General features: G+C 42.8%; 1 protein-coding gene across 1 annotated transcript in view; it reads left to right on the top strand.

Annotated features, from left to right (window-relative positions):
• LY86 (lymphocyte antigen 86) overlaps positions 1–25,793 on the top strand; it is a 33,239-nt gene extending 7,446 nt beyond the window's left edge. Inside the window, exons 2-5 of the mRNA XM_084621027.1 lie at positions 13,833–13,919; positions 14,741–14,869; positions 21,255–21,307; positions 24,294–25,793. Of these exons, the coding sequence (XP_084477153.1) occupies positions 13,833–13,919; positions 14,741–14,869; positions 21,255–21,307; positions 24,294–24,377 (353 nt within the window). The 3' untranslated portion in view covers positions 24,378–25,793. The remainder of the gene's footprint in view (positions 1–13,832; positions 13,920–14,740; positions 14,870–21,254; positions 21,308–24,293) is intronic.
• The last annotated feature ends 2,195 nt before the right edge of the window (positions 25,794–27,988 follow it).

The following is a 27,988-nucleotide window of genomic DNA, read 5'->3' as shown; positions in this document are numbered from 1 at the left end:
TATTCAAAGCCACATGAAACCAGCTCCTCACTGTTTTTTTCTAGCATCGATTCCTAATGGACAGCAATCAAAGAACTAGAGTTTCCCTTGAAAATGTTTTCATTTGCTCTATCCAAAATACCTCGGTGTGACAGTTTGAATGCCCATCTGGTCCATTATCCCCAGAGAGATGACTGATCACATGGTGTCAGCCCTTCCTCTTTATTTCTAGTTGCTATATCGTATTAAAAGATAGTATTTCCAACTAACTCCTTTCCCATATAGGCAATTGCTGTCGCTGCTACAGGGACATTAAGGGATCGCAAACAGTAGGGGAAGTAGTCCACAAGACAATTAATATTAAGATATGGTTCCCCCTATGAAAAAGCATGGGACTACCCAGACATAATTAAACAATGCCAAAATAGTATTATAAATTATATTTACAAAGTACAATGCATCAAGAGGAACTGTAAGGAGCCTGTGATTTTGTCAATTATTAATATATGCAAAATTGGAATATTTTATGGGGGACAGGTTTGGTATTAAATAGGTGAGCTAAAGATATACCAGATATCTAGAAAGACCTTGAAATTAGCTCTCTTTCTTGTGTAAAGTGGAGGTCATCAAAAAACGTATCCACCCTATAATAACGTTAAAGACCAAGAACTGAACAGTGGTGGCTCGTGAGCAGTCTCATGGTAAATTTATTGTTTAGTTGTACCACAAGATACACCTTCTAGAAACCTCCATTCTACCACATTTAGAGAATGTTGCACATATAGGCTTTAGTAAAGCTCTCAACCTTCCACAGATGCCTTCAGTTACCATGAGAGCAGGGCTTTCTATATGGGAGGTGGGCTCCCCTGGCAGATGTACAATCAGTTTAGGGTGACCATACGTCCGTATTTTCCCAGACATGTCCAGCTTTTTGGTTCTTAAATCGCTGTCCGGGAGGAATTTTTAAATATCTAAAAATGTCCAGGCTTTTGCCATTATTATTTTTCCCCAAAGAAGAATTGATCATTCAAGAAAGAGTGAATGTTGATCACTCGAGAAAGAAAGTGAACGTTGATCTCTCAAGAGATTTCCCCCCTTTTCCCCCAGCTCCCAGTGCTTGCACCGCAAAACAGCTGTTTTGTGTGGCTGGGAGGGAGGGGGAGAAGGGGGAACGCGGAGCGCTCAGGGGAGGAGGCAGGGCCGGGGCAGGGATTTGGGGAAGGAGTCCAATGGGGCAGGGAGGGGGTGGAGTTGGGGCGGGGACTTTGGGTAAGGGGTTGGAATGGGGGCGGGCAAGGGGTGGAGTTAGGACGGGGCCGGAGGCACAAGCAAATCCCCCCCCATGGAGTGTCCTCTTTTTTGAATGTTCAAATATGGTAACCCTAGTTTACAGGAATCATCTAAAATAATCCAGAAAAAAAACCTTTCTAGGCTCAGATATCTTCTCATCCAGGAGGAGGATGTGATTCACCACTGTGCTACTCCAGTTTCATGCTGGTGTAACTTCACTGACTTCAGTGGGAGTTATAGCAGCATAAAAATGGAGTAACACACTGCTAATCAAGTCTGCTTAAGGAGATTTTAGTGACGCCAACCCTGCTAAGCACTAAACACCAGCCTCTCCTGGATGTTACTTGCGGAGTCAAGAGAGCTTCTTATTAGAGACCTGAAGAATCACCACAAAATGAATTCCATATATGGGCCTTCTTTTCATCGGAAAATGAAAGACTTCCGTGAAATGATTCAATGGCAGGTAGTGCAGCAAGTCAAAGCAGTTTCCTTAGGGTCACACGGTGCCGATTCCAACTTATTGCCCCACCCCTGCAGCTGATTTCAACCCATTCCAGGAAAACGGGACACATCTGGTATGTTTACATGTAGTCAGACACTGTTGTGCGTAATTAGCAATAAAGTCCGACATCCAGAGTGCTGTACACATATCTAGCCACAGGATACTTTGTAGGAGTCTTTGGTTCTATTTCATACATGAAACAGGACTGATTCCCAAACCACTAGGGCAAGCATTGATGGTCAGTGACATATAGTGATACCTTCCAGGTGTTCATTAAAAACATGATTACACATGTGTGATTTGCTCTCTCATCTGCTCCCCAGAGGGAGAAGTATGTGGAGTGGAGGGTATAGTTTTGGTAGGGTGGTTTTCGCTTTTTGTTTAATATAAATACACCTCTTGCTGCGTGTTTATGTTAGAGAAGGCAAAGTCAAAGAAATGGACCTTGCACTTGGAACAGTGAGTGATGCGGTTTGTGATGGTCCTTAGTTCCGGGGGGGAGTTTGTTCCACAGTCTCAAACCACCCCCCAGGGAAGGTTCAATCTCCCACACCAATGAACTTTACTCTTATTGTTGAGAGTTCCATTGTGCCAGAGGAGCATAGTTGCTGACCAAGTTCTTTGTCCTGGAACTTTGGACAATCTTTAAATATTCTGGGCCCAGGTCATAGAGAGCTTTGAAAGTAAGGACTGAGTCCTTGAACGTCATTCAAAATTCTATGGGAAGCCAATGTAGTGAGTGGAGGACACATCTCATGTGTTTGCTGTAGCCTGTGTCACTGAGGAGTTATGCCACAGCATTATGAACTAGTTGGAATTTCCTAAGTGCTGTATGCTCATGCCCAGGTCTGTTGCATGGCTGTCATCCCACTGAGAGATGGGTCAGGCAGACACAGATCTGAGTTTGCTCTATTCTTATGTTTCAGATTTGTCTTCTCAAAGGTCATAGACCCAGGCTAATCTCTGTCATTTAACATGAAGCATGGTCAGTGCTCTGTTCCGAAATCACCACTATGTCAGCAAGAAAACTATCCACAAACAACAAGGTGCTGGAAATGTTTCCTCAGATCATTTGCAGATAACTCCAGAGCACATTCAGCAATAAAGAGAGATTAGACTCCAGTTGATTTTTCAGGTCTGACGAAACACAAAACAAATGTGTGCACAGGCACTGGTTTCCTCTGAGCCCCGCGGGTGCTCAACCCCCTGGTCCACCCTAGGTCCCAGGCCCAACCCCAAGGTCCATCCCCGCCCCGCCTCTTCCCGCCCAGTTCTTCCCCTCCCCCTCGCCCCCAGTGCCTCCTGCATGCCATGGAACAGCTGACTGTGGCGGGCAGGAGGCACTGGGAGGGAGGGAGGGAGAGGAGTTGATCAGCAGGGCCGCCGGTGCATGGTAGGCCCTGGGGGGAAAAAGAGAAGGAGCTGGCTGATGGCCGCCAGTGAGTGCTCAGCAACCACTAATTTTTGTATTCACCTATGAATGTGTGCCAGGGCCAGATTAAGGCAATCTCATACCTTAGGCTCACCACCAGACCCGGCCTTCTCCACAGCCCTTCCTTTGCCCCACAGCCTCCCACCCCCACTGTCATTGCACCCATGGTGTTATACTGCTCTCTGCCCCCCACAATAGACCCATCCCACTCCAGAGGCAGCAGCAGCAGCATGGGCCTCTTTTTCCATACCAGGACTGGCAATAGGGAGCCTTCAGTACAAATCCCAGCTACACTGGTAAATCTGATTGGTGGGTGGATAGGATGAGTCTGCTGCATTCTTCTGCTCCTGCCACACTTCGTTGACTTAGCACTGTCTACACCAGGGGTTAGGTTGGCTTAACTACGTTGTTCAGGGGGGTGGATTTTTCACACCCCTCAGCAATGTAGTTGGGTTGACCTAACTTGGTGCAGATCTGGACTTAGGCAGACAGTGCATCAGTTAGGGCTCGTCTAACTTCTGAAACATAGGTCAACCTAGCTACATCAGTGAGGGGTGTGGAAAATTAAGCCAACCTAAGCCGGGCCACTGTTGACAGCGCTAGGTCAACAGAAGAATCCTTCCGTCAACCTAGCTACCATCTCTCAGAGAGGTGGATTTACTACAGTGACTGAGGAATCCCTTCCTTCACTGTAGTAAGCGACTACACTGCTGCTGTGGCATTTCTAGTGTAGACATACCCTTAACCTCAGCCTGGTTTTTCAAGCTTTTATTGGCAACAATGAGGTCTAGAAACTTTCCCTTTTTCAATTCTGATATAATCACTTGACTCTGGGAGCTGAGACCTCAGGCGTAAGCATGTAGTGCCCACACTTAATCCAGCCCTTTTGTACGTAATTGCTACTTGCAATATTGCCAACCCCAAATGTTTGATACTCATGAGTCAGACTAAAAAAAAAATCATGACATTAGCTTGAATATCATGAGCTTTAAAAAAATTATTACATTTTTTAGGATCTTCTGGGTTTGAGACTTTCAGTTGCACATTTTCAAGCTTTTCTCTGCCACCATAATGAGGGCTAGAAACTTACTCTTTCAGAAATGATAGCTGAGATTTACACATAATCACTTGTCTCCAGGAGCTGGGGCTTTAAGTAATGCAATAAATATCACACGAGTTTGCAGCACTATTGCAGTAGGGTGCACAGGTCCTTTGCAGCCCCAAAGACATGTGACATTCCTCCCACTCCACCTCTATGATGCCTACATAAGCCAAATGTTGTGGGGTTTTGGAGACAAAACCCAGCAGGAATTCTGCACTGGGTTTCAGTGTGCATCTCTGAGCTAAGTGAAACGCCAACCTGCACTTGAAGATTCAAGTTAGCAAACTCAATGTTGACCATGACTCTGAGGTCAGTGTAGACCAGGACAGTGTGCTCAGCCTGGTGTCAGCTAATCATGATTAAACCCTTTCAGCCGCAGAGCTACCCAGGGTTTAATCACCATTAGTGGACGTGAGTTATACAATTTGTTCTGCTCTACACTGAACGCAAAGTCACCGTCAGCACTGCGTCAGCTAACTCCGTTCTTCACAACCATGTTCCAGCATGGTACAGTTTTGGAGTGAAGGCAAGTCCTAAGTGGAGGTTCATCAAATAGAGTGTACATGTGCAGAATCTGAGACTTTCATTCTGCTTCAACAGAGGCCGTCTCAGTTCGCTATGAGTGGGTTCCACTGCGTTTCAAATCTCTCTCTGCGGGTTCAGCTTAATTTATTCAAATAGACATTAAAAGGGAAGTGTTGAGGGAATGCATAAATGATGGCATCCAAAGCAGTTAATTATTCTTTATCTCCTTTGTTCACTTGGATGCTGTGAGGGTTAGTTTTGTTAAGAGCTTTGAAGGTGAAAAGTGCTGTTTAAGTGCCTAGTATTTTTACCCTCATGCTCAATTTCCAGTTCCTGCAGCACTTTACTGTCCTTGTGTGACCCTAATAAAGTCATACAATACACTCGCATTGTTTATCAGCTCCCAAAAGTGTGCTTTTGAAAGGCCGAAAGGTACCAGAATCACACTGGCGAGCTTTTCTAATGCTCTGAGATGTGCAGAGATGTGAACTCTGTCACACGAGCACCACAAAGCTCACATGATTGCTGCCTCTAATCTGCTGCACTCATTTATTATAATGACTTGGAAGCAGTGGTATTTTGGGGCAATATCAGATTACTTCAAGGTGAAATTGAACCCAGAGCAAGGTCAACAAGAGGGGGGGAAAAGATCGGCACAATTCTAGAAAAGACCATCAAAATGATTAGAACAGACCTTTTTCCACTGTGGCAGTCCAGTTTCCGCAATGCTGCAGGAGCGCTGGAGCAATTTGTATAGTGGAGGTGCTGAGAGCCATTGAACCAAACTGTAAACCCTGGATATGATGGAAACCTCTTCAAGCCAGGGGGTGCAGCAGCACCTATGCAATGCTGTGGTAGTCATACCGATGTGAGGCCTGCTCAGGAAAACAAGGCAAGAAAAATACATCTTTTTTTTAATTGTAGCAAGTGAAGTTCTTTGAAACGCCAACAACAGTACTTTGGAGATGGTCTACTCACTCTTCCAGAGTAATCCAATAGAATTCACCTACCGGCTACAAGAAATGTCAAACGAGATTAAAATCCAGCACTATGGTGCCACTGCGTGCAATGTGCCAGGCAATCTATATATAAATATGGACTGCAAGGAATATCCCGATAAACATTCAGGAAGTAGTGAAATGAGAGAAGTGCCATTGTATCTGATTTGTCAGATCAGTGAGGAGTGTTCCAACTGATGGCTGATGAATAGCAGAGAGTCAAAAGGGGTTCCAAATTCTAGCTCACAAAGAGCAGTGCGGCCCTGGTGAAAGCTGCAAACTCAATGTTGAATACAATCGAAACCTCAGTAGCATCCGTGGGTCCTATTATGTTCAAAGAAGGGGACAGAACTTCAGCTGTAGTCAATCATTCAGACCAGCTGAGGATCTAGCTGAGTATTTGTACCTGAAAGTAGTCACGTGAAAGTACTCAGAACCAGAGATAGGCTTGACCCAAAATTGCAGATCTAGACACCCCAATGCCTTGAGAAAGTTCAGATCTAGTTCCAAATGCTGGGACTCAGACCCATCTCAAGCTAAAATATAAAGACATAAAAATGCCTATTTTTCCGTTAAGCATTTACTTGCAAAAAGCTACATGTTTTTGCAAAATTTCAATAATCATTTCAAATGTTGGTAACATATCAAAGCTGAACTGGAATAGCAAACTATCTGAAACCTGAAGAAGAGTTTTTAGCTTTAATTATGGAAGAGATAACAGATTGAAGGAGTGGGTGGAGGAACGACTGGGATCTGGGAACATACAGTACTGTGCACTATGGAGTGTTGCAGGAAAGGGAATCATCGTGTATTTTATAGTCAAAATGGTAAATGTTTTTGCTTTGGGTATGTGAAAGACATAACATGTAATATTTTTTTTTCAGTCTAAATGAGTCACTTCTGAGTGAGGCAAACAAGAAAGAACAAGTATAAAGTCTCCATGAGACAAAACACATTGATTCACTCTTGGAACATTGTGCATCTGAAAATGGAAATGACAGCTGCTCCTGTAGGAGCCAGGGGATTCCTCCACATTTAAAGGGCCAGTACAGAAAAAGCAGAATGGTCTCTCCTTTCAGCTACATAGCTACACAGGCACAGTAAAATTTGCAGACATCTTTATTTAACAACAAAAAAAGCCTACTTTGGGTTCTCTAGGTTCCTTCAGCTGCACCCACTCTGCCTGCTTCTCACTGGCAGTGCAGCTCATCCTACCTTCTCCTTACTCAGGAAGAATGGTTACCAAGAGGTCCCATCTCCACTACAGAGCTATCATGTTGGATTGTAAAGTTCTAGACTGATGTACCATAGAGAGATGGTCAGAAATGTGTGTCCCCACCCCCAGTGGAAAGTTTTGACTTTTCAGCAAAAAGTCAAAAGCCATAAAATTTCTATTGGGAAATTCCACGGCAGATTCTCATGTGAGCTGTCGTTTGAGTGCCTCAGACCTCCATTCTCCTCTACAGCCAGGGTCTCTGGACAGACTACACCTTGCATGATGCACCACAGTCTTGACTCCTGGAGAACTATTGTGGGGTCTCATGGGGAGTCCCATGGCCAAAGCGCATTGTGGAAGATGTAGTCCGGCTGGAGAGCCCAGCCCATAAAGGAGAACAGGGGCATGAGGCACCTGAATTGCAACTCCCATAAGTTCAATTTTTCAACAAAAAGTCAACCTTTTCCACAAAAAGCAGACACCTTTTATGAAGAACTTCATTTTGTCAAAAACCCAGTTTTCCACTGAAAAACAGTTTTAACTAAAAAATTTTGAGCAGCCTTCGGGCCGTGATTCAGTGAGATGGTTAAAAAACAGACCCATCTCATTTAAAAGAGCAAGACCAAACTGTAGTTGTTGCAATATAATTTTGTAACCGTGTCCCCCGATGAAAACTTAACTGTTGGGACTTTTAACCATTCAACCATCTGTAGCTCTTATGCAAGCTCAACGTATTACAGAAAGCAGTGGCAGCTGCAACTAGAGCAATGCTGGTTGATACATTTGAGCCACTGACTCCTGATTAGTCCAAAATCTGAGCAGCTGCTTCCTACATTTTATCATCACACTTTCCATTAAATACAGAAGTGAGAGATTCACTTGCAGAAGCAAAGAGGAAACCAACCCGAGAGGGGACAGAGAAAAGTGGGGAGGAGGCCCTAGATGCTTTAGAGAAAAGAGAAGTCTAAAACCATATTTCCCACAAGAGTAAGAAATGACTCTTTTCACCTCATTGTAATGACTTTTGAAACCAAAGTTGCAAAACAAGAAGTGACAGAAAGAAAAAAGAAACCAAGCTATCAGGTCCCTCTGACTCTTGTGTAACTGTTAAACAGCTCCCTTGGCACCATCCTTTTCTAGTCCGTCACACAACTAAAGGGACTCGTTCATTGAAAGAAAAAATAAAATGCAGCTCACTGGCATGAAGCCTTGGGCAAATATCATTGCCTTTTGTCTCACTGCTTTATTTTATAGTTATTTTTAAGAACAGAAATTAAGTTTCGGGTGGTCCTTTGGAGAGCTTACATGCTTCCCTGGTCTAGGGTTGTTTGGGGTTTCTTTTACGATATTCGCCCCTCTTACGATATTCGCCCCTCTTCTCTTCATTGCCTCTTGCTTTTTCCTTTCCATTTGTGCATTTGACTTCATTGCTTACAGGTTCCCTCCACCTACCTTCAATGAAGCGGACTTCATTGCTTACAGGTTCCCTCCACGCTTTCATCCCTGCTGGCCCCACCTTCCAGTCACATGTATAGTTTAAACTTGTGGGAAGGGGAGGACCATTGTAAAGACCGCATTCAAACTGGACACAATGCACTGCTGCCACAGCAACCCAGCCTCACAGAAGACAATCTTGACTCCAGCTTGGGGCGCCATTTCAGATTTTGATGGCAGGGAGAGGGGCAACTTTAACCACAATTTCAGGGGCTACTTAGGCACCTGAAAACTCTAGGATTTTTTTTGCAGATAATAACTTTGAAATTAGCTGATTGGAGCACTGTATCTAATTCCTATATAAAAAAAAAGAATTAAATATTAGACCCACTTAGCTCTAATACTAACATGTTCTCACATCTTATGTCAAGTCACTTAAGGGCCACTGGTTAGGTTTAAAATTTTAATGTATATTCTTACTTTGTTTCTAACTCTTGATTACAACAATTGAAAGGTTTCAGAGTAACAGCCGTGTTAGTCTGTATTCGCAAAAAGAAAAGGAGTACTTGTGGCACCTTAGAGACTAACCAATTTATTTGAGCGTAAGCTTTCGTGAGCTACAGCTCACTTCATCGGATGCATACTGTGGAAAATACAGAAGACGTTTGTTTTTATACACACAAACTATGAAAAAAATGGGTGTTTATCGCTACAAAAGGTTTTCTCTCCCCCCCACCACCACCCTACTCTCCTGCTGGTAATAAGCTATAATTTCAGAAAGGGGAACTACACAAAAATGAGGAGGTTAGTTAAACAGAAATTAAAAGGTACAACACCAAAAGTGAAATCCCTGCAAGCTGCATGGAAACTTTTTAAAGACACCATAATAGAGGCTCAACTTAAATGTATACCCCAAATTAAAAAACATAGTAAGAGAACCAAAAAAGTGCCACCATGGCTAAACAACAGAGGCAAAGAAGCTGTGAGAGGCAAAACAGTCATCCTTTAAAAAGTGGAAGTTAAATCCCAGTGAGGAAAATAGAAAGGAGCATAAACTCTGGCAAATGAAGTGTAAAAATATAATTAGGAAGCCTGACTTCAGTACTGGCAAACTGGTTATTACTTAAGTAAAGAACAAAATTGTCAGACACATAGATGAACATAATTTGTTGGGGAAGAGTCAACATGGTTTTTGTAAAGGGAAATCATGCCTCACCAATCTACTAGAATTCTTTGAGGGGGTAAACAATCATGTGGACAAGGGTGATCCAATGGATATAGTGTACTTAGATTTTCAGAAAGCCTTACACAAGGTCCCTCACCAAAGGCTCTTAAGCAAAGTAAGCTGTCATGGGATAAAAGGGAAGGTCCTCTCATGGATTGGTAACTAGTTAAAAGATAGGAAACGAAGGGTAGGAATAAATGGTCAGATTTCAGAATGGAGAGTGGTAAATAGTGGCATCCCCCAGGGGTCTGTACTGGGCCAAAGCCTATTCAATATATTCATAAAGATCTGGAAAAAGGGGTAAACAGTGAGGTGGCAAAATTTGCAGATGATATAAAATTGCTCAAGATAGTTAAGTCCCAGGCAGACTGCAAAGAGCTCAAAGGGATCTCTCAAAACTGGGTGTCTAGGCAACAAAATGGCAGATGAAATTCAATGTTGATAAATGCAAAGTAATGCACATTGGAAAACATAATCCCAACTATACATATAAAATGATGAGGTCTAAATTAGCTGTTACCACTCAAGAGAGATTTCAAAGAGAGTTGTTGGAGTCACTGCGGATAGTTCTCTGAAAACATTCACTCAATGTGTAGCAGCAGTCAAAAAAGCCAACAGAATTTTGGGAATCATTAGGAAAAAGGGATAGATAATAAGACAGAAAATATCGCATTGCCTCTGTATAACTCCAGGGTACGCCCACATCTTGAATACTACATGCAGATGTGGTCGCCCATCTCAAAAAAGATATATTGGAATTGGAAAAGGTTCAGAAAAGGGCTGTTTTGTCTAACCAAAAATGGTTAGATGTATGGAACAGCTGCCATATGAGGAGAGATTAATAAAATTGGGATTTTTCAGCTTGGAAAAGAAATGACTAAGAGGGGATATGATAGAGGTCTACAAAATCATGACTAGGGTGGAGAAAGCAAATCAGGAAGTGTTACTTACTCCTTCTCATAACACAAGAACTAGGGGTCACCAAATGAAATTAATAGGCAGCAGGTTTAAAAAAAACAAAAGGAAGTATTTCTTCACACAACGCACACTCAACCTGTGGAACTCCTTGCCAGAGGATGTTGTTAAAGCCAAGAGTATAACAGGGTTCAAAAAAGAACTAGATAAGTTCATGGAGGATAGGTCCACCAATGGCTATTTGCCAGGATGGACAGGGATGGTGTCCATAGCCTCTGTTTGCCAGAAGTTGGGAATGGGCTACAGGGGATGTATCACTTGACGATTACCTGTTCTGTTCATTCCCTCTGGGGCACCTGGCATTAGCCACTGTCAGAAGACAGGATACTGGACTAGATGGATCTTTGATCTGACCCAGTAGGGCCATTCTTGTGTTCTGAAATCATCACATATCCACTTGACTCCAGGAGCTGGGGCTTTAAGGAAAACAATTATCATGAGACTCATGATAAAATCATGAGAGTTGGCAATACTGCTTTAGCTTCTATTTAAAGGCTAGTTACTTTCCAAAAGGCTCTTAAACACAACATTACAATGATTGAGTTGCAGTTCTCACAAGAGAATATTTAAAACCAAGCAACAAGAAAATTCCATATTTTAAAGTTGAGAAAAACATTGAGACTTCTACGGTATATCAGGGCCACTGCAGGCAGGAAAGGAAAATAAACAGGCACAGGAGCTCTGGGCAGCTCTTCCTCTTGAGAGAAAGTTGGAGGGTCAATTCTTCTACTCCTTAATCCAGTAAAACTTCTATTGCCATCAGTGCCTCTCCTCCTAGATATTAACATGTGCTTAATAACTATGTATTTCATACTTAAATATCTCAGCCATCTTATCCAGGGCTACACATTGGCTCAGGGACTACATTTTCTGGTATATTCTGAACAGTGCTAAGCACACAGATGGTGCCCAGTGAATAATACAAATCATGATAATAATCGTCAACTTTATGGACTCTGCGGATGCAATTTTTATTCTTTGTTCTGGAATTGGCCTGGATACAGCTGAAACCCTAAGAATTTGAGGCATAAACACATCTGATGCTTTTATGACACTTTCTGATTCCTTCCTTTTCTCGAACTTAGAACAAAAAAATGACAAAACAAAATGGTTTTCAGTTAAAATGCACAGCAGGCATTGCCACCTCTTGGGAGTTAAGCGATCTCCTCTCTTCTGACTCTCATTCTCCATCCTTCCTGACCTCTGTGCTGCTTTTCATGCTGTCAACCATGGCATCCATCCTAACCTCCTGGGACCATTTCCTGGAGTCTCAGAGAACTGGCCGCCTTGGTTTGGCTCCCATCTATCAGAGTCCTCTTTTTTTTTTGCAGCATGCAGCAGAGAGATAGGCTGGTCTGTTGGATAAGGAGTTAGCCCTGAAAGACCTGGGTTCTACTCCCCCCCATGGACTTCCTGCATGATCTCAGGCCAGTGTGTTAAGGACAGAGTTTCAAAACCTTTTAGGCACCCAAAGATGCAGCTAGGCATCTAGTGGGGTTTACAAAGTACCTAACCTTCTAGGCACTTTTGAAAATCCCACTAGGTGCCTAAATACCTTTGAAAATCTGGCCTTTAGAATGAGTGTGCCTCAGTGCCCCTGCTCTACCTCACCAAGGGGCTGAGGAGAAATAGGTTAGACCTTGTGAGGCGCTCAGATACTATGGTGATGGGGCCACACAAGTACCACAGGGGAGTGGGAACTTCTCTATACCACTGCTAGCCCTTCCCTGGGTTTTGGCTCCTTCGTTTCATGTATGTCCCCAAATCTCCACCTTTTCTGAATGTAACCTTGGCCCAGAGGGCTTGGCTGTATTATTTCTGAGTCCCCTGTGTTATCTCTAAAACAACCTCCTCCCTCCCACCCACCCACTTCCCCAGGGATTCCTGTTTTACAGGAGCAGAGTGTCCTGTGGCACCTTATAGACTAACAGACGTATTGGAGCATAAGCTTTCATGGGAGAATACCACTTCGATGGATGCATGTAGACTTCCAGATCCTTAACTTAATCACCAGCCCTTTCTTGTCTTAATCGCCCTCCCTCTGTAAACAAAATACTGACTCCCTGCCCCAGGGGCACATTTCCTCTGCAGAACTTACATTTCACACCAATGCTTTGCTGTAGCTTCACCTGGGAGCTCGCACACCTCCTGTATGAAACTCAGGAGGCGCTCCCGCCCCACTTTGCCCCCCGAAATGGCTCCCCACTAGAATTGCAAAGATGTGAAACTGTCCCTATCCCACCATTTCCAGATCAATAAAATGTCACATGCAAAGCCCGGGCTAAGATTTTCAAAAAATAGGAGCCTAAAGTTAGGCTCCTATGTTCTTAGCTAGGCACTAAGTGACCTGATTTTCATTCACCAGGCAACTTCCCCTGAAGTCAACCATGGTTTCTAAAATGTTCTGAACAGGTTTGTTTTGGTCTGTGCCAGGGGTTCTCAAACTTCATTGCACTGTGACCCCCTTCTGACAACAAAAATTACGACACAACCCCAGGAGGGGGGACCGAAGCCTGAACCTGCCCGAGTCCCACTGCCCTGGGTGTGGGGGGCCAAAGCCAAAGGGATTCAGCCCCAGGCACAGGGCCTGTAACCTGAGCCCTGCCACCAAGGCTGAAGCCCTAGGGCTTCCGCCCCGGGTGGTGTAGGTTTGGCCCCAGCAAGTCTAATGCCAGTCTAATGGTGATCTCATTAAAAAGAAGTCACGACCCACTTTGGGGTCCTGACTCACAGTTTGGGAACCGGTGATCTACGCTTGCAGTTAAACCAGGTTCAGCACTGGCTCAGCTGCAATTGTTGTCGACACCCAGCATCAGAAATGGATATGCTGACAAAGCCTTAAAGTATTAAATAATTTAAGGACTGGCCAGGTCCTAATGGCTAGAAAAGAGGAAGGTGGGGGGGGGAAAGGATTCCGGCTGAAAGCAAACGTAGTTGAGATTAGTGTGATGTCAGTGAAACAGGCACAGAGCAGTCTAATCCTTTTGCCACACGATGTCGGAGTTTGGGGATTATGTTTGGGAGAATTTCAAAGAAAATATGTATGACTTGATTTTCATAAGGATTCTATTCTTTTATCATTATTTTTTATGAAGTAGAGTTCCCATGCATTGGAAATAAAAGTAAAAATCAATTGCCTGTTACCTTTTGACAGATCCCGTGCAAGATTTTGCTCTTAGCATCGATGGTTGTTCCAAAATCTTAACGAATACTTTTGACATCAGAGCTGCAATGATCTTAAGTAAGTAAAGTGCTGTTTTTGAGTGTTACAAATAAGATACTTCACTGGGCATGTGTCGGTGTTAAAGAGGGTCTGATGAATAATAATCAAGTGCTTTTGATAAAACAGAGAGGGTTTATTGCTCTTATGCGAGGGTCCAGGGGCTCAGACACAGATTGGGCCTCAGGAGGCATAGATTCTCTTCTCAGCTGTGTCTCTGACCTGCTGTGTGACCTTGAGCAAGTCACTTCACTCTGCCCCCACCCCCATCCCCGTGCCTTTGTTTCCCCTCCCTCCCTCTGTCAGCCTGTTCACTTGTAAACTTGTTTGGGCAGGGGGTTGTCCTTTGGGTATTGTCTTCACTCCTCCGGCGTTAGCCTAGATAGAGAGTGAGAGCGACCACACTGTGAAATAACACTTGAGCTGCTGTGGCTCACTGGTGTGCAGCACTAAGACTTCTGGGGGCAGGTCTGTTTTCGGGGATCACAAGCGAGACAAATTTGAGGGTTATATTACAATCATTGCACATGCTTGTTCACAACCCCCGACTGCAAGGTTTGAATCCAGTAGCCTCAAAAGGAAGCTACTCTTCATTCAGTACATGTCTTGTTATCTACCACCAGGGACATTACAGGGCAGTTTCTGTATTGCATAGTGTTCTATGGATTCAGGAACCCTCAGTGGAGTTGGGGCCTAAATAAGAAAAGAATAGGATCTTTTTAAAACAAATAATAAACTAATTATTTAATTCATTTAATTAATACATTAATTATAAAGTAAATAATAATAGCTCAATTTCCAAACAGTTCTCTCCCTGAACTCTTCTTCTGTTTTCTGCGTAGGACGCAACATCAAGGAACTGTCTCTGAACGTTAATCTCATCATAAATGGGAAGAGTATCCTAGCCTACTCACAGAAACTTTGTGAGCCGAATGACCGCAGGTTTATTTTCTGTGGAAAGAGAAAAGGAGGTAATTTTACCTAGCACACTAAACACTTGATGGGTGCTGAACACTGCAAGCGGGACACACCTGCTGTGCGGCTGAATGTACTAACTTCCTAACATTCTGTGGACTTCAACAGAATGTTAGTGGATGACAGCAACACAGTAGGGGAGCGTCATTTTACTTTTAAAGTCTTCTTTTTGCATAACGGGCTCACTAGCTTGTGTTTTAATGGCACAGAGGTCTGAGTGCTATATACATCAGAGTTCAAGGGAAATTTAGAAGGATAATCTATAACTCAACATATAATGTAAATAAGTAGCATGGGCCTACACCCCTTATGTTCAGTAGCAGTCTTATTTCAACAAGACTGTTTGCATGTCTGAGGACTATTGCAGGATTGTCTCCTATTTTTGTAAAAGCAAGGGCTGAGCTAAAGAACAAGATTACTTGAGAAATGTCTCCTATCTAAAAAGTTGTGTTTCCTGTTCACTGATCCATAATCCTTTCATAGAAGTTGCGCATAAGTAAGGATTAAAGACTGCAGCATTTGGACCATGATACATTTTGGTACTATCTAAGGTGTTTGGTTTTATTTAAGGATCTCTGATAATAATAAATCCTTACTCTTCCTGATTCCATGCTCATCTCTTTGGGCTGATTTGAAAAGAAAGGTGGGTGGAGGGCAATTTCCCAGGGAGTTAAGAGAATGGCAGTTTAGTAAGTTAGCTTTGAAAGCTATTTTTCCCCAGTCACCTGCATCTCCATCAGCACTATGATAATTCATTTTCCTGTAGGGCTGTGGGTTTGGTGACCATGCACTGTACTGTTGACAAGATGGCCTCAGGGGAATTGCTAAGACATTTCACACAGTACAGAGATATCAAAAAGAATAGCAGAGAAATACTGCACAAGCAACCAATTATGTAAATTCTGCAAGCCAGACAGACAGAAAAATTAAATTCAGAAGCTTTCTCAATAGTGTATTGAATTAAAGAAAAAATAAGATACCCACAGCCCTACTGGAAGACTGTCTTATTCTGACGAAGTGCTCAATAACACCCTGTAGAAAACACATTAAGGAAACCTAGAGTCGATCCTGAGCCCAGCACAAGCTGCTGTTTACACATTAAGCCACATAGCCAAACCCTTCTGGGGTTCGCAGCAGGTCCTTAATCTTAACCTGGCAGGGAGATTGTTTTCACTAATTGAAGTACATCAGGATATAAAACAACACTTGATTGTTTAAATAATGCCATGTATCTTCATTTAGAAGCTGCCCTCAATTAATAACAGAACCTTATCACACAGTTGTTAATAGAAGCCATGTTGTTCCCATGCAATCCACAGAGGGAAGCGGTTAAGTTTGCTAGATGATGGGGCTCCAAAATGGATAGTCAGTGTATGTTTTTACATTGTATTGTAATGCAGTTTGATCTCCAGCCCCACATAGAGCAGCTCAGCACAGCCACATTTGAAGGCTGTATCTACACTAGCACTTTTGTCAGTATAACTTATGTCACTCAGGAGTGTGAGAAAACAACCCTCTGAGTGACATAAATTACACCAACAAAAGCACCGGTGTGGACAGTGCCATGTCAGCGGGAGATGCTCTCTTGCCAACATATCTACCACTGCTCGTTGACAGTGATTTAATTATGTTAACAGGAAAGCGCTCTCCCACTGGCATAGAGCAGCTACACAGAAGACCTTACAGCGGCGCAGTGGTACAGCCGTACCACTGCAAGGTCTCTAGTGTAGACGTAGCCCAGCTGTTTGCATTTTTGTTAAACTTGACCATTGCCTTGTGTAGAGAGGGCCATAATTTGAGCTGTCAAATATGAGGTAAAGGAAGTGTGAAGATGGCAGAGTGCTCTTTTTAGAGCTGAATTTTGTCAATTAGAGCCCCATCTTCATTACACATTGAGTAACATTTGTAAAGCAAATTTTATTTGACCTCGGTTTAAATATAGTTGCTAGCTGGTTTTGATTGGCCACTTTAGTGAGAACAAAGACTGTAAAGCTTTCTCCTACCGCCCTCCTAAAAAAGCCACAGGCTTTAGAGTTTGTTCTGTTTATAGATCTTGTGGCTCTTTTTTGAGAGCACCAGGAATATCTGGTGCTGAGAGAGAGGAGGGTGTAGTGGAAAGGAATTGAGGAGGCGTCAAAGGTGGCAAATAGAGAACATTTTCCTTCCTCTGTTATCTTTTACTTCTATATCAGTGACTCATGATTGGAACGGTCTTGTCAGAACAAACATAGATGGATGTTTTACCAACATCTTCGTTTCAATTATAGTATTTGTTACCTATCTTTTTACTTTTATTTAAACAACTTGTATAATGGTCATAACCGGACTAGCAAAGCTGACGAGGTCTCTCAAACATGATTCTGAACAACTTATGTCTGTTTCTTTGAGATCTAAACCCATTACACTCTCTTCTGTTCCGCAGAAGGCAAAGAAGTGAACTTTAGTAGTGAAAAAAATCGTTGCTAAAGTCTTTGTGGTATTAAGTTTAGAGATGAGCTTCCTCCCTCTAGGGAGGAATTTTTCTGATCTTCGTTCATATCCCACACAAGAAAATAGTTACATAAGAGTTAGGGTTGCTCAAGTGTACTTCCCATTTACACAGTCACAAAAACCAGAAAAACCACCCATTATGGTAACATTAGGATCAACATCCAGCACAACTCAGAGACCTTACCCAATTAATGCCCAAACACTCTCACAGACTTTGCGGCTGCACAAACTCACTTTTTCAGATCCAACACAGGACGCTCAAAGCACACACCCAATTTCTTGCAATCATACTCAACCAAAAAAACCTTCACTCGGACCTTAGTTACAAATTAACATACACATGTAATGGCTTGTGTGTATACTGTGTTACACTTGCAGAGTATTAGATGTGAAGTTAGGTATTTCTTTTGAGTGCAATTGTGAGGAAATGGACATGTATTCTCAGCAAGAAGCTAAACCACAGAGCTGGGTTCTGGTCTGATCTGCCACATGACCTTGAGCAAGAAACTCATCCTCTCAACTCACTTTACGGTTGGGAGAAACTGAGGTGAATGATACTCACTCAGCTCCAATATTTATAGATGAGCACTGTTCAGATCAGTTCTGAACCAACAGAATTCATGGCAGTTGTGCCATCGAGTTGAATGGATGTAGGATCCAGCCCTAGATGAGCTAAGTATTACTGTATTATTACTCACACAGAAAAAAAATAAAAATTCTATAAAGGTTAAAAGCCCAGAAAAGGAAGAGGTGGGTGCAGATGTACTGGGGCCTTTGAACATTCTTACACTTGTTATACTGTATAAAGATTTTTAACCTAAGAAAGAGTTGAGAAAGAGGAGTCAGAATTTCATTATAGGTGTTTTGTCAGAAATGAGAGGCAGCTTCACAAGAACAAGTAACTTGAAGTAATTTACAGGAAATTCTTACTCGCTTCACTTCCTTCTGTAAATTGCTAGAGACCTGTTGGTGGCAGGGAGAAGGAATACATTACTTTTGTTAGGAAGTAAGAGTGAAAAGAACGCACAAAATAGAAAAGAAAGCCTGAAGTCAGCAATACCTAGAGACCTTTTTATGATGTTCTGCAGAAAACCTCTTCAGTCATGTTAGCCCTTAAGAGAAGGGTTGAGCATGGAAGATAATGTCCCAAGAACACTGGCTGTTTTGCACTAACAGATGCTGTGACTTATTAGTATCTTGTACATATGAAGATGGAGGAATTTTTTGACTGGAAAGTTTGCCATAATTTATAAATTGATCCCGTAAATAATATCAGTCTTTCACACTATATAACCTATGTGAACTCAGACAGGAAAGTTCCAAAGAGGCAATACTTTGCATTCAATGCACAAAGCTAAGTGTTTGTCTTAGTTATAATTACTGCAACTAATTCATCTCATTTGCCCCCCACTGATAGGTAAATGCAAGGGTTTAGGAAGATGCACTGTATCAAGAATACTATGTTAAACTGGAATCCCAAAAGCAAGACATGCATTCAGTTGGATTCAGCCTCGGGAGACACTGTTTTCTGCTGTAGCCCCAGCTCTGTAAAGTCCACGGAGAGGCAATCACAGTGGTTTCAGGGGCCTGGTTTAAACAACAGCCATGAAAGTGGGAGGTCCTGGTCAGCTAGAGGTTTGGTCGTAAAACCCAGTAGACCTATTGATTCAGAACATCTCCTGGGAGCCTCCAGTAGCTGAAGAATAAAGCTGCTCTTTTCCCCCGCAGTAGAGGCCCACTTACTGGTGCAGGGGAGAAGAGTCCATTTCCCCATCTGTGTAATAGAGCTGATATTCATCCAGGTCGCAAAGGAATAGAACTCGGGGGTGCACAGCTCCTAGCCCCCTACTAAATTACAGATCAGCTCCACCAGACACCCCAAAGAATAGTACTGGTAGTGGTGGTTTCTGCTCAGCACATAGTAGTCCTAAGAATAGCTCCTGCTGCTATCACCTCAAGCAAGGGTGTGGCCATAACGCATGGGCAGGACCTCAGGGTCTCCTAATGAGGGAAGTACATCTACAGCCCAGGATTGCCTTAATCTAGCCCTGGCAGGATGGTCAAAGTTTACTTTATGGTGTAATAGAAAAATTAGCATCTACCTTCACCAGGGAGATACTAGCAGCCACACACATTCAGAAGCATGTGTGTTGTCTGATTTTGTCTAATTCAGTTTCAAACATAGGTTTTGCAAAGCTAGGACACCGCCATTTCACTTTCAATCCCTTGCCAGTTCTGAAATACTCCAGGGCTGACTCCATTGACTCATGTGATTTGTGAAGAGTCTCCATCTCCAACTGGTAGGGAAGGTTTCAGAGCCCATACTTCCTCCACTTTTGTCCTCTGCTGCTATCCAGGACTTGTTGGGCAGTTTGATCCTGGTTCCGAGCTGCCTGTCCTACTTGCTGCATTTTCCTTCTCAAACACGGCCCACTGCAGGAGATTCTACAGAAAGGGGTTGCTTTCTGCATTGCACTGTCCACACCAGCACTTTACAAATAGGACAGCTCCCATCTACACCTCTGCTTCTGCAACTGCTTAAACCCCTGCACAAACTTTATTCACACCGAGTCCCAGCGTAATCACTGCCCAGCTGAGTAAAGTTGTGCAGGTGCTTCAATGTCTGCAGAATCCAGGCCTATAACTCCTTTCTAGGGTCTAGCAAAATGAAACAGAACAGGGTTTTGCTGTATTTTTAAAATTTTGAGTCATTACTCGATGCAGGAGAGAAGCCTCAGACTCTATGGCTCCTGCTTCATGCACAGAAGTGAGCAACCATGGCAACAGCTCTTTGAAAAGGAAAACGCTTCCCATGGCACAGGTGAAGCAGCTGGAGAGTCCAGGCCATGAGCCAGCTGTAGTCTAGTGAATTGGATTTAGGGTCAGCAGCCAAAATATCCTGAATTCTAATCCTAGTGTTGATGTCAACATTTTGGGCCCCTTAGGCAAGTCACTTGCTCTCTCTGCCTTAATTTCCTCTTTTAGTAAAGTGGGAGATAATATATAGGAATCTTGCAGCTGTGCATGAGGATCCGTTATTGCTTGTGCCATACTTTAAAAATGTGAAGTATAAGGTAGTAGTAAGAGAGACCAGGCTCAGACAGCAGTCAGGGAGCTGTAGAGATCAGTTACAGGAGAAAGGATCCAGGCAGAGAGAAGACAGAAAAATTCACACAAAAGGATAAAATATTACTTCCCCCTCACTGTCAAAGCAGAAGTGGCAGTAAATTTCACAGCTCATCTACGGGATAGGGCTCAGACATGCAGCTGCAGAGGACAATGAAGTGAGCAGACCCTGTATATCTGTAAATCTGGCCCAATCAGAATGGCTCACGCATAGTGTCCACTAGTGCTGAAATCACCCTCCTTTCATGAAGCTCTCAATAACAAGCAGTGAAAAGGGAGTGAGTGTGCCTAGTGGTTAGAGGGCTGGAGACTGGAAGATGGGTTTCTATACCTGGCACTGACACCAACCTGATACCTTTGGCAAGTCGCTGAACCTCTGTGTATCTGTTTACTCACTTGTGAAATGTGTACTTCCACTACACTAGTATACTGTTCAGTAAACACTCAGAAGTCAGGTATCTCCGGATGAAATGTGCTTATTAACTGCATGAGCACTCAGTGACTGCTTCACCTTAGGCTCTCAGAAACTGCTGTTCACACAGGTCTTACCTCAGAGGCTTACGACATTCATCAGCATAGTCTCTCCTACACTAGGAAGATGGTCCATACCTGTACACTTCTCTCAGAGAGCTAGTGTCCCTAAAGATTTTTAAGTCCTAGAGCACTTGTCACTGACGGTTTCAAAGTATTGCTATAAAATAGGGCATACTATAAGCTGCTTGTTTTCTTTGTGCATTGCACAATCATCATCCATTTGTTTTTCAGAACATATCTACTATGAAGGGCCTGTCACGTTGGGAATCCATGAAATCCCTCAAGTAAGTTCCCTGCGGTTATGTCCTGAAATTTAAGTTACCTGACTAAGAGCAAAAATCGCAATAATAATGGGTGATTTCGACTATCCCCATATCGACTGGGTAAATGTCACCTCAGGGCATGATGCAGAGATAAAATTTCTAGACAGCAAAAGTGACTGTTTCTTGGAGCAGCTAGTCCTGGAACCCACAAGGGGGGCAGCAATTCTTGATTAAGTCCTAACTGGAGCCCAGAATCTGGGCCAAGAGGTGACTATGTCTGAACCAATCAGTAATAGTGACCATAATGCACTTAAATGTAACTTTTTCATAAAGGAGATAAAAGCCCCCCAAAACCTACCATGGTAACATTTAACTTTGAAAAGGTGAACTACACAAAAGTGAGGATGCTTGTTAGATGGAAATTAAAAGGAGCTATCACAAGGGTTAAATGCCTGCAAGTATACGGGGTACTATTTAAAAACACCGTAATAGAGGCTCAGACTAAATGTTTACCCCCAACCAGAAAAGACAATAAGAGGACTAAAAGAATGCCACCATGGCTGAAAATCAGAGTAACGTTTAGAAAGACATCTTGGAGTCACTGTGGATAGCTCTCTGAAAACTTCAGCTCCGTGAATAGCAGCAGTCAAAAAGGCTAACAGAATGTTAGCAACCATTAGGAAAGGGATAGAAAATAAGACAGAAAATATCACAATGCCACTCTATAAATTCAGGTGCTGCCACATCTTGCAATGCTGTGTCCAGTTCTGGTCACCCAATCTCAAAAAGAATATAGTGGAACTGAAAAATGTTCAGAGAAGGGCAACAGAGATGATCAAGGATATGGAATGGCTTCCATACGTGGAAAGACTAAAAAGATTAGGGTTGTTCATCTTAGAAGAGCAACGACTAAAGGGGGATATGGTAGAGGTCTCTTAAATTGTGAATGGTGTGGAAAAAGTGAATAGAGAAGTGTTATTTACCCTTTCTCACAATACACAAATGTGGCATCATCAGATGAAATTAACAATCAGCAGCTTTAATACAAACAAGAGGAAGTACTTTTTCATACAATGCACAATTAACTGGTTGAGGTCATTGCCATGAGATGTTGTGATGGCCAAAAATGTAACTGGGTTCAAAAAAGAATTAGGTCAATTCATGGAGGATAGGTCCATCAATGGCTATTAGCCAAGATGATCAGGCATGCAACCCCATGTTTGGAGCAACCCTAAACCTCTGACTGCCAGAAGCCAGGAAGGAAAGACTCAACTGCCCTGTTCTGTACACGTCACCTGAAGCTCTGGTACAGGTCACTCTTGGAAACAGGATACAGTGACAGATGGACCACTGGTCTGACTCAGTATGACAAGTCTTATGTCCTTAAGAACCACCACATGGTCCTACCAGAATGTCCCTAGTACAGCAACATATTCATTCTTCTAGTAACTGGAGGCTGGGGACATTCAGCACTGTAAGTTTCCCCCATGATTGTAGTTTGTCTCTCTAGTACACTGCCCTGCCCTGCCCTGACTCTTGCATTGGTAGCAAGGGAAGCAGCGCCTCCTGGTGATTCCTAAGAGGAAGGTCACCTCTGCAAGGGCCCATTAGCACCACTGGAGCAATTCTTTCTATACCAGTAGTTGCTGCAAGGATCTTAAACTTGCTGAAGACTTAAGATGAGAGTCGAGGGTAGTGGGGAAGGGGAAGAAATGGAGAAAGGAAGAAATGGAGAGGAGGTGAAAGGAGTTTGGAGTAGAAGACAACCTCTCTCTCCTCTCTTTTCCTTCCCATCAGTCCCTCCCTTCTACTCTCATTGGCCTATTTTACCCCCCCCCTTCCCTGCTCATCTATTATGTCTTTGGAAGTAGCATACTCCATACTGAACCAATCTCCTGCTTGAATTTCAACAGACAGTCTCACAGTGCCAGAAACGCTGAAAGCCTCCTAGCCTCTGTTTACCTGCCCAGGCACAACTAAGTGCTGTGCTCGGCCAGGCAAAGACACCGACCATTTGCCAAAGAGTTGAAGAAGCCAGTGGAAGGGGGCAGAGGGGTCTAGATCAAAGTAGCCATTGGTTAAGAACTTACAGGTGGAGAGAATCATGGCCACCAAAACTAAAGTGTACAATCCCATTAAGCAGTCAAGGACCTATTACTGCTTCATTCTGCAGAGAAGACCAAATGTGGCTCAATAATCCAGAATTAAAACAAATTTTTGTGTTAAGTCCTCCTCTCAATCTCTTAAGTGAGCTTAGCCACCTGACTTTCCCAATACTTCTCTGGTTGGTAGGAGGAGAGAGATATTTCGACCTATGAAATTAGGATGTCCCCTAAGCCCAGGTCTACACATTTGGACCGTGCATAGTTTCTCTTCTACATTGGGCAGACTGCTGATGTGAAATTGTCCCCAGAAGGAAGCGTTATTGTTACTACCTCTTTTGTTGAAACTAAAATACAGCAAGTTCTGTCTGTGTCATGTGTTTCTACAGATGATACTTTTTTTTAAAATACCCAATTAATATGTTAACATCTGTAAAAATTCATCTGAAGTTATAATAGTGCAATATTTGAACAATAAGATTAGCGTGGGATGAATCCCAGTCAAAAGAACATTTCTCCCACTCTGATTACACAGCAGCTGCAAAGTAAAGAGAAAGCCTTAATAACAAAAGCCCAGGTGCAATTGTTTCAGAAAGAGCAAGAAAAGCTACATGGACCTGAAAGGAATTTTTAAATATCAAAGAGTTTTGTTTCCCTGTGGAAGCATTTACCACCATGTTTTAATTTTGAATTTGCTGCGCTACCAACATTTGACATCTACGAAGAGAGACATTTGGCAAGAAAAATGAGCCACACCTTTTACCACCATTGAAATATATTTGGACTGAAAGAGCTTTCAGGACGGGCATAACTATTTTAACGAAAAAGGGGACTCTCTCCTATGAAGAGAGGCAGTTCTGTACTATTTGTGTGCTAATCTAATGTTTTGCTTTTGTTTCACACAGGGAGAGTACAAAGTTTCAGTGAAGCTGTATAATGGAGACCATCTCACTGTTGCTTGTGCTGATTTTACCATAAAAAATAAATAATTTTTCCCCATATAAAGCAAAGAAGCGATCAGAAAGAGTTCATTTAAAGTGGTAGGTCACCAAAATAGTGCAAGCTTTGTAGCTAAGAAAGCTAGTTATATTCTACAGTGATATTGAAGAAAATAATTCCACTCAGAGGTTCGGGTGCTATTCTTGTTTATAATCCACTGCTTTTAGGAAGTCACTAGAACCCCAAGAGGTAATTTATCCTATGACATTCACTGTATTCCATTTGCTTTTGTTTCTATAATATATGGCTGCTTTAAAATAGCAAGAGTTTTAAACTCTCAAAAGACTTCCAGTCCACTAACTACAGAACTGAATGAGACAGGCATTGCTCAGTGAGCTATCTAGCAGGAGGAGATCAGAGCTTGGTGCTTGAACTCTGCCCTCCTTTTTTCCTGGGCTATTGGAGGCAGGAGGGGACAAGGGCATGCCTGCTAGAGCTATGGCTTTTGTGACTGACACTCAGCAGGGAGTCCCAACCACAGAACCCTTTCCTACCTTAACTTGGTGCAACGAATGTCTGTCTCATTTTACATCCTCAGAATCCAATGATAGACTTAGATTGTCCCAGATTTCAATTTTGCTCAGTCTCACATGATATGGGATTTGGAACAGCCTTAGTTTAACTAAATGAGAGGCAGGCCAACATTATACCAGAGGAGAGGAGTTGCAGTTGCTGCATTAGGAGAGGAGGGCACAAGCACTGCCCAGGTCTTACTCTTATAAATTGACACCTTGGGAACCACTATATTGCACTCAGTCTCTGGTGGGGAGGAGGGAGTGCCTTACATTATCCCTTCCAAATTCAGTACTTACCTAGCACAGCGCCATTTTTTTTTTTAAATTAAGCTTCCAGTATCTTACATTGGCTATTACAATATCAAGGTCAGAAAGGCACCCACCCCACAGTTAAACTCTCAACATGCATTCAGTATTACACACTTATCATTTGCAATCAATACAATATGAATGTTACAAAAAGCTGCAGATGCCAGCTGATTTATTAACGGTGAAGAAAACCAAATTATTTATGTTCAGGAAGACATAAGGATAGTAGGGGAAAGGCCTACATGATGTGGAGGCCTCTTCAGATATCCTGATTGCAGCATTCATCCACATACTTTTATAGAAGTTACAGCATAACCTCACTGTAGCCCTGTAGTCCTCAATGGGGATAGAACATCCCCAGCACTTTCTGTGTAGACTCTTTTTAATAAACCCATGAAAAAGAGACCAAAGAATGTAGAAGTATTACACCTGCTATTTGAGCAATCCTTGTGTCATATCTGCTCTCTGGAGTAACAGCACTCCACTCTTTGATTTTTTGGATCAGCTTTTTTGTTTTTTATGTCCTTTTTAATGGCTTGTGAACCATCCTGCTTATATGCGATTATGTCCATCTGCTTCTCAATAAAGTCATATGAAAAAAAAGAGTCCTTTATGTTCTTTTTTCTGTTTAGGTATTTTGCCCCTGAGGTCCACCCAAAAGGTAAAGCAAGCAACTCATCAAAAAAGTTACAATTTCTTGCTTGAAACTTGAATATCCTCTCCTCCCTGGCTTTAACAATGCAGAGAAATATCAGGATAAGAGAGACAAGCCATCTTCAGTACTCTCAGGAAGGACCATTCCCCAACTGTTGCCCCCAGATCTCGTCAGAAGAATACATCTCTGAACAAACAGTGCCCCCGATAAATAACCATTGTGTTCTGAGATGGTCCTCCATTTCCCATCCATGCAGTGGACCTGTTAAACTCAGTTTCACCAACTGTGTTCAAGTCTTCAGGGACTTGATCTACACTATGAAGTTTTACCATGACTGAATATGGTTGTAAATAACCATGTTAACTGACAGTGCTCAACACAAATTAGCGGGCAAAGTGTAAACTCGGACACAACATTCAACATACTGACAGCTAATTGTGATTAAACCTTGCTCTGATCCAGGTTTAAACATAATTAGCTGATGCTATGTTGAACACAGTTTATCCTAGTTGCCTGCTAAACAGTACTCAGCATCATGTTAGTTAACTCAATGAGTCACAACTGCGTTCAGCGACAGTAAAGCTATAAAGGGTAGACCTCTGAGGAAGTATGGGATATCAGCCCACATACAAACAGTTAGACAGCATGGTGCGTGTGGATGTGCACACAATGACTATGTTGCAGAAAAGTCACCATGGAGACTCACTTTAACTCTTTTTAACCTGCCCAGAAGAAGGTATCACAAAAATGAATACAAAAAAAGCTCAAAAGTTTGTACCTTCCACCAGAAGTTGGTCCAATAAACGATATTACCTCACCCACCTTGTCTCTCACAGAAAGAGTTGTAATTTATAATTTATTTTTTCCCTAAATTTAAGCCCTCTCTACAAGACTCCTACATGGTTACAAAAGTCAGAACAAACCAACATGGAGAAGAAACCATCAAAATCGCATCTAGAAGCATTAGTAGCACATGGAAATGTTCCCTATGTCCAGCTCGCGTCCATGACAAACCTTGCTGCTAAACTCCTATTGAATGCACTTACCTTCAACCAACCAACCATACCAGACGAAAAATAATCCCAAGGGCCTTCACTAGTTGAAACATTTCCAACTAAAATAGGCGTCCCCTACAACCTAGACATTGCCCTGTCTACCAAATTCTTCAATCCAGGAGCATACCTCCAAAAATTTCCATTACCAGAGAAATAAATAAATTGGTGATCTCTTACTTAAGGTGTGGTACTACCTGTGTGCTGTGGACAATCAACTACACAACCGAGCAACAAAACTGCATCTCCAGAAATCAGACTTCTATCGCCTGAGCCGAAGTAGATCTCCCTTTGGTGTTAACTGTAGCAGGTCCCTTAGGATATGTTTACACCGCAATAAAACACCAGGCGCGGCTGGTCCATGTCAGCTGACTTGTGCTCACAGGGCTCAGGCTGCGGGGCTATACAGTTGTAGTGTAGATGTTCAGGCTTCGGCTGGAGCCTGGGCTCTGGGACCTTCCCCCTTGCAGTCTCCAGAGTTCAAGTCCAGCCCGAGCCAAATGTCTACACCACAATTTTACAGCCCCACTCGGGCCAGCTGGGGGTATTTAATTGTTGTAATACCCTTAGCCTCTTGACGGACCAGCTACTAGAGGATCTCGCACAAATACACACACATTAAGCCCATACATCACATCAAGATCAGCTGAACAGTCTTTAGTTTCCTAGCACAAACACTGCTTGTCTCTTGCTGTCAGAGAGAATTAGGTAAATGACTAAAAATAAACCCAAGTCCTTACTCCCCAAATAAAACTGGAAACCCATTTTATTCCTGGGGGTGTTCTTGAACCCTTTGCTCAGTTATTTGTTACCTAAGAACTAAGTGGCTTCCCTCGCCACCCCTGCTCCAGAGCTTAGCAGTCCATAGCTTCATCTGTTTCCAGATTAAAAAGTGGCTCAGTTCCCCCATCCTGAAAAGCCACTTGGCTTAACCCAGCTTCTCCTTTTATTTCCTGTTCATAATCAGCCTCAGCTGGGCCCTTCCAGGCTTGGCAGTTTGGGCAGTTTTTGCAGGACAGGGATTTTTGTCTTCTCTGGTCCCAGTATAGTGTGTTAACCCCTTCATGTCC

Source organism: Lepidochelys olivacea, assembly GCF_965140295.1.
Source record: "Lepidochelys olivacea isolate rLepOli2 genome assembly, chromosome: 2".
Classification (NCBI taxonomy): Eukaryota; Metazoa; Chordata; order Testudines; family Cheloniidae; genus Lepidochelys; species Lepidochelys olivacea.
This window is presented reverse-complemented; position numbering and strand designations above follow the sequence as displayed.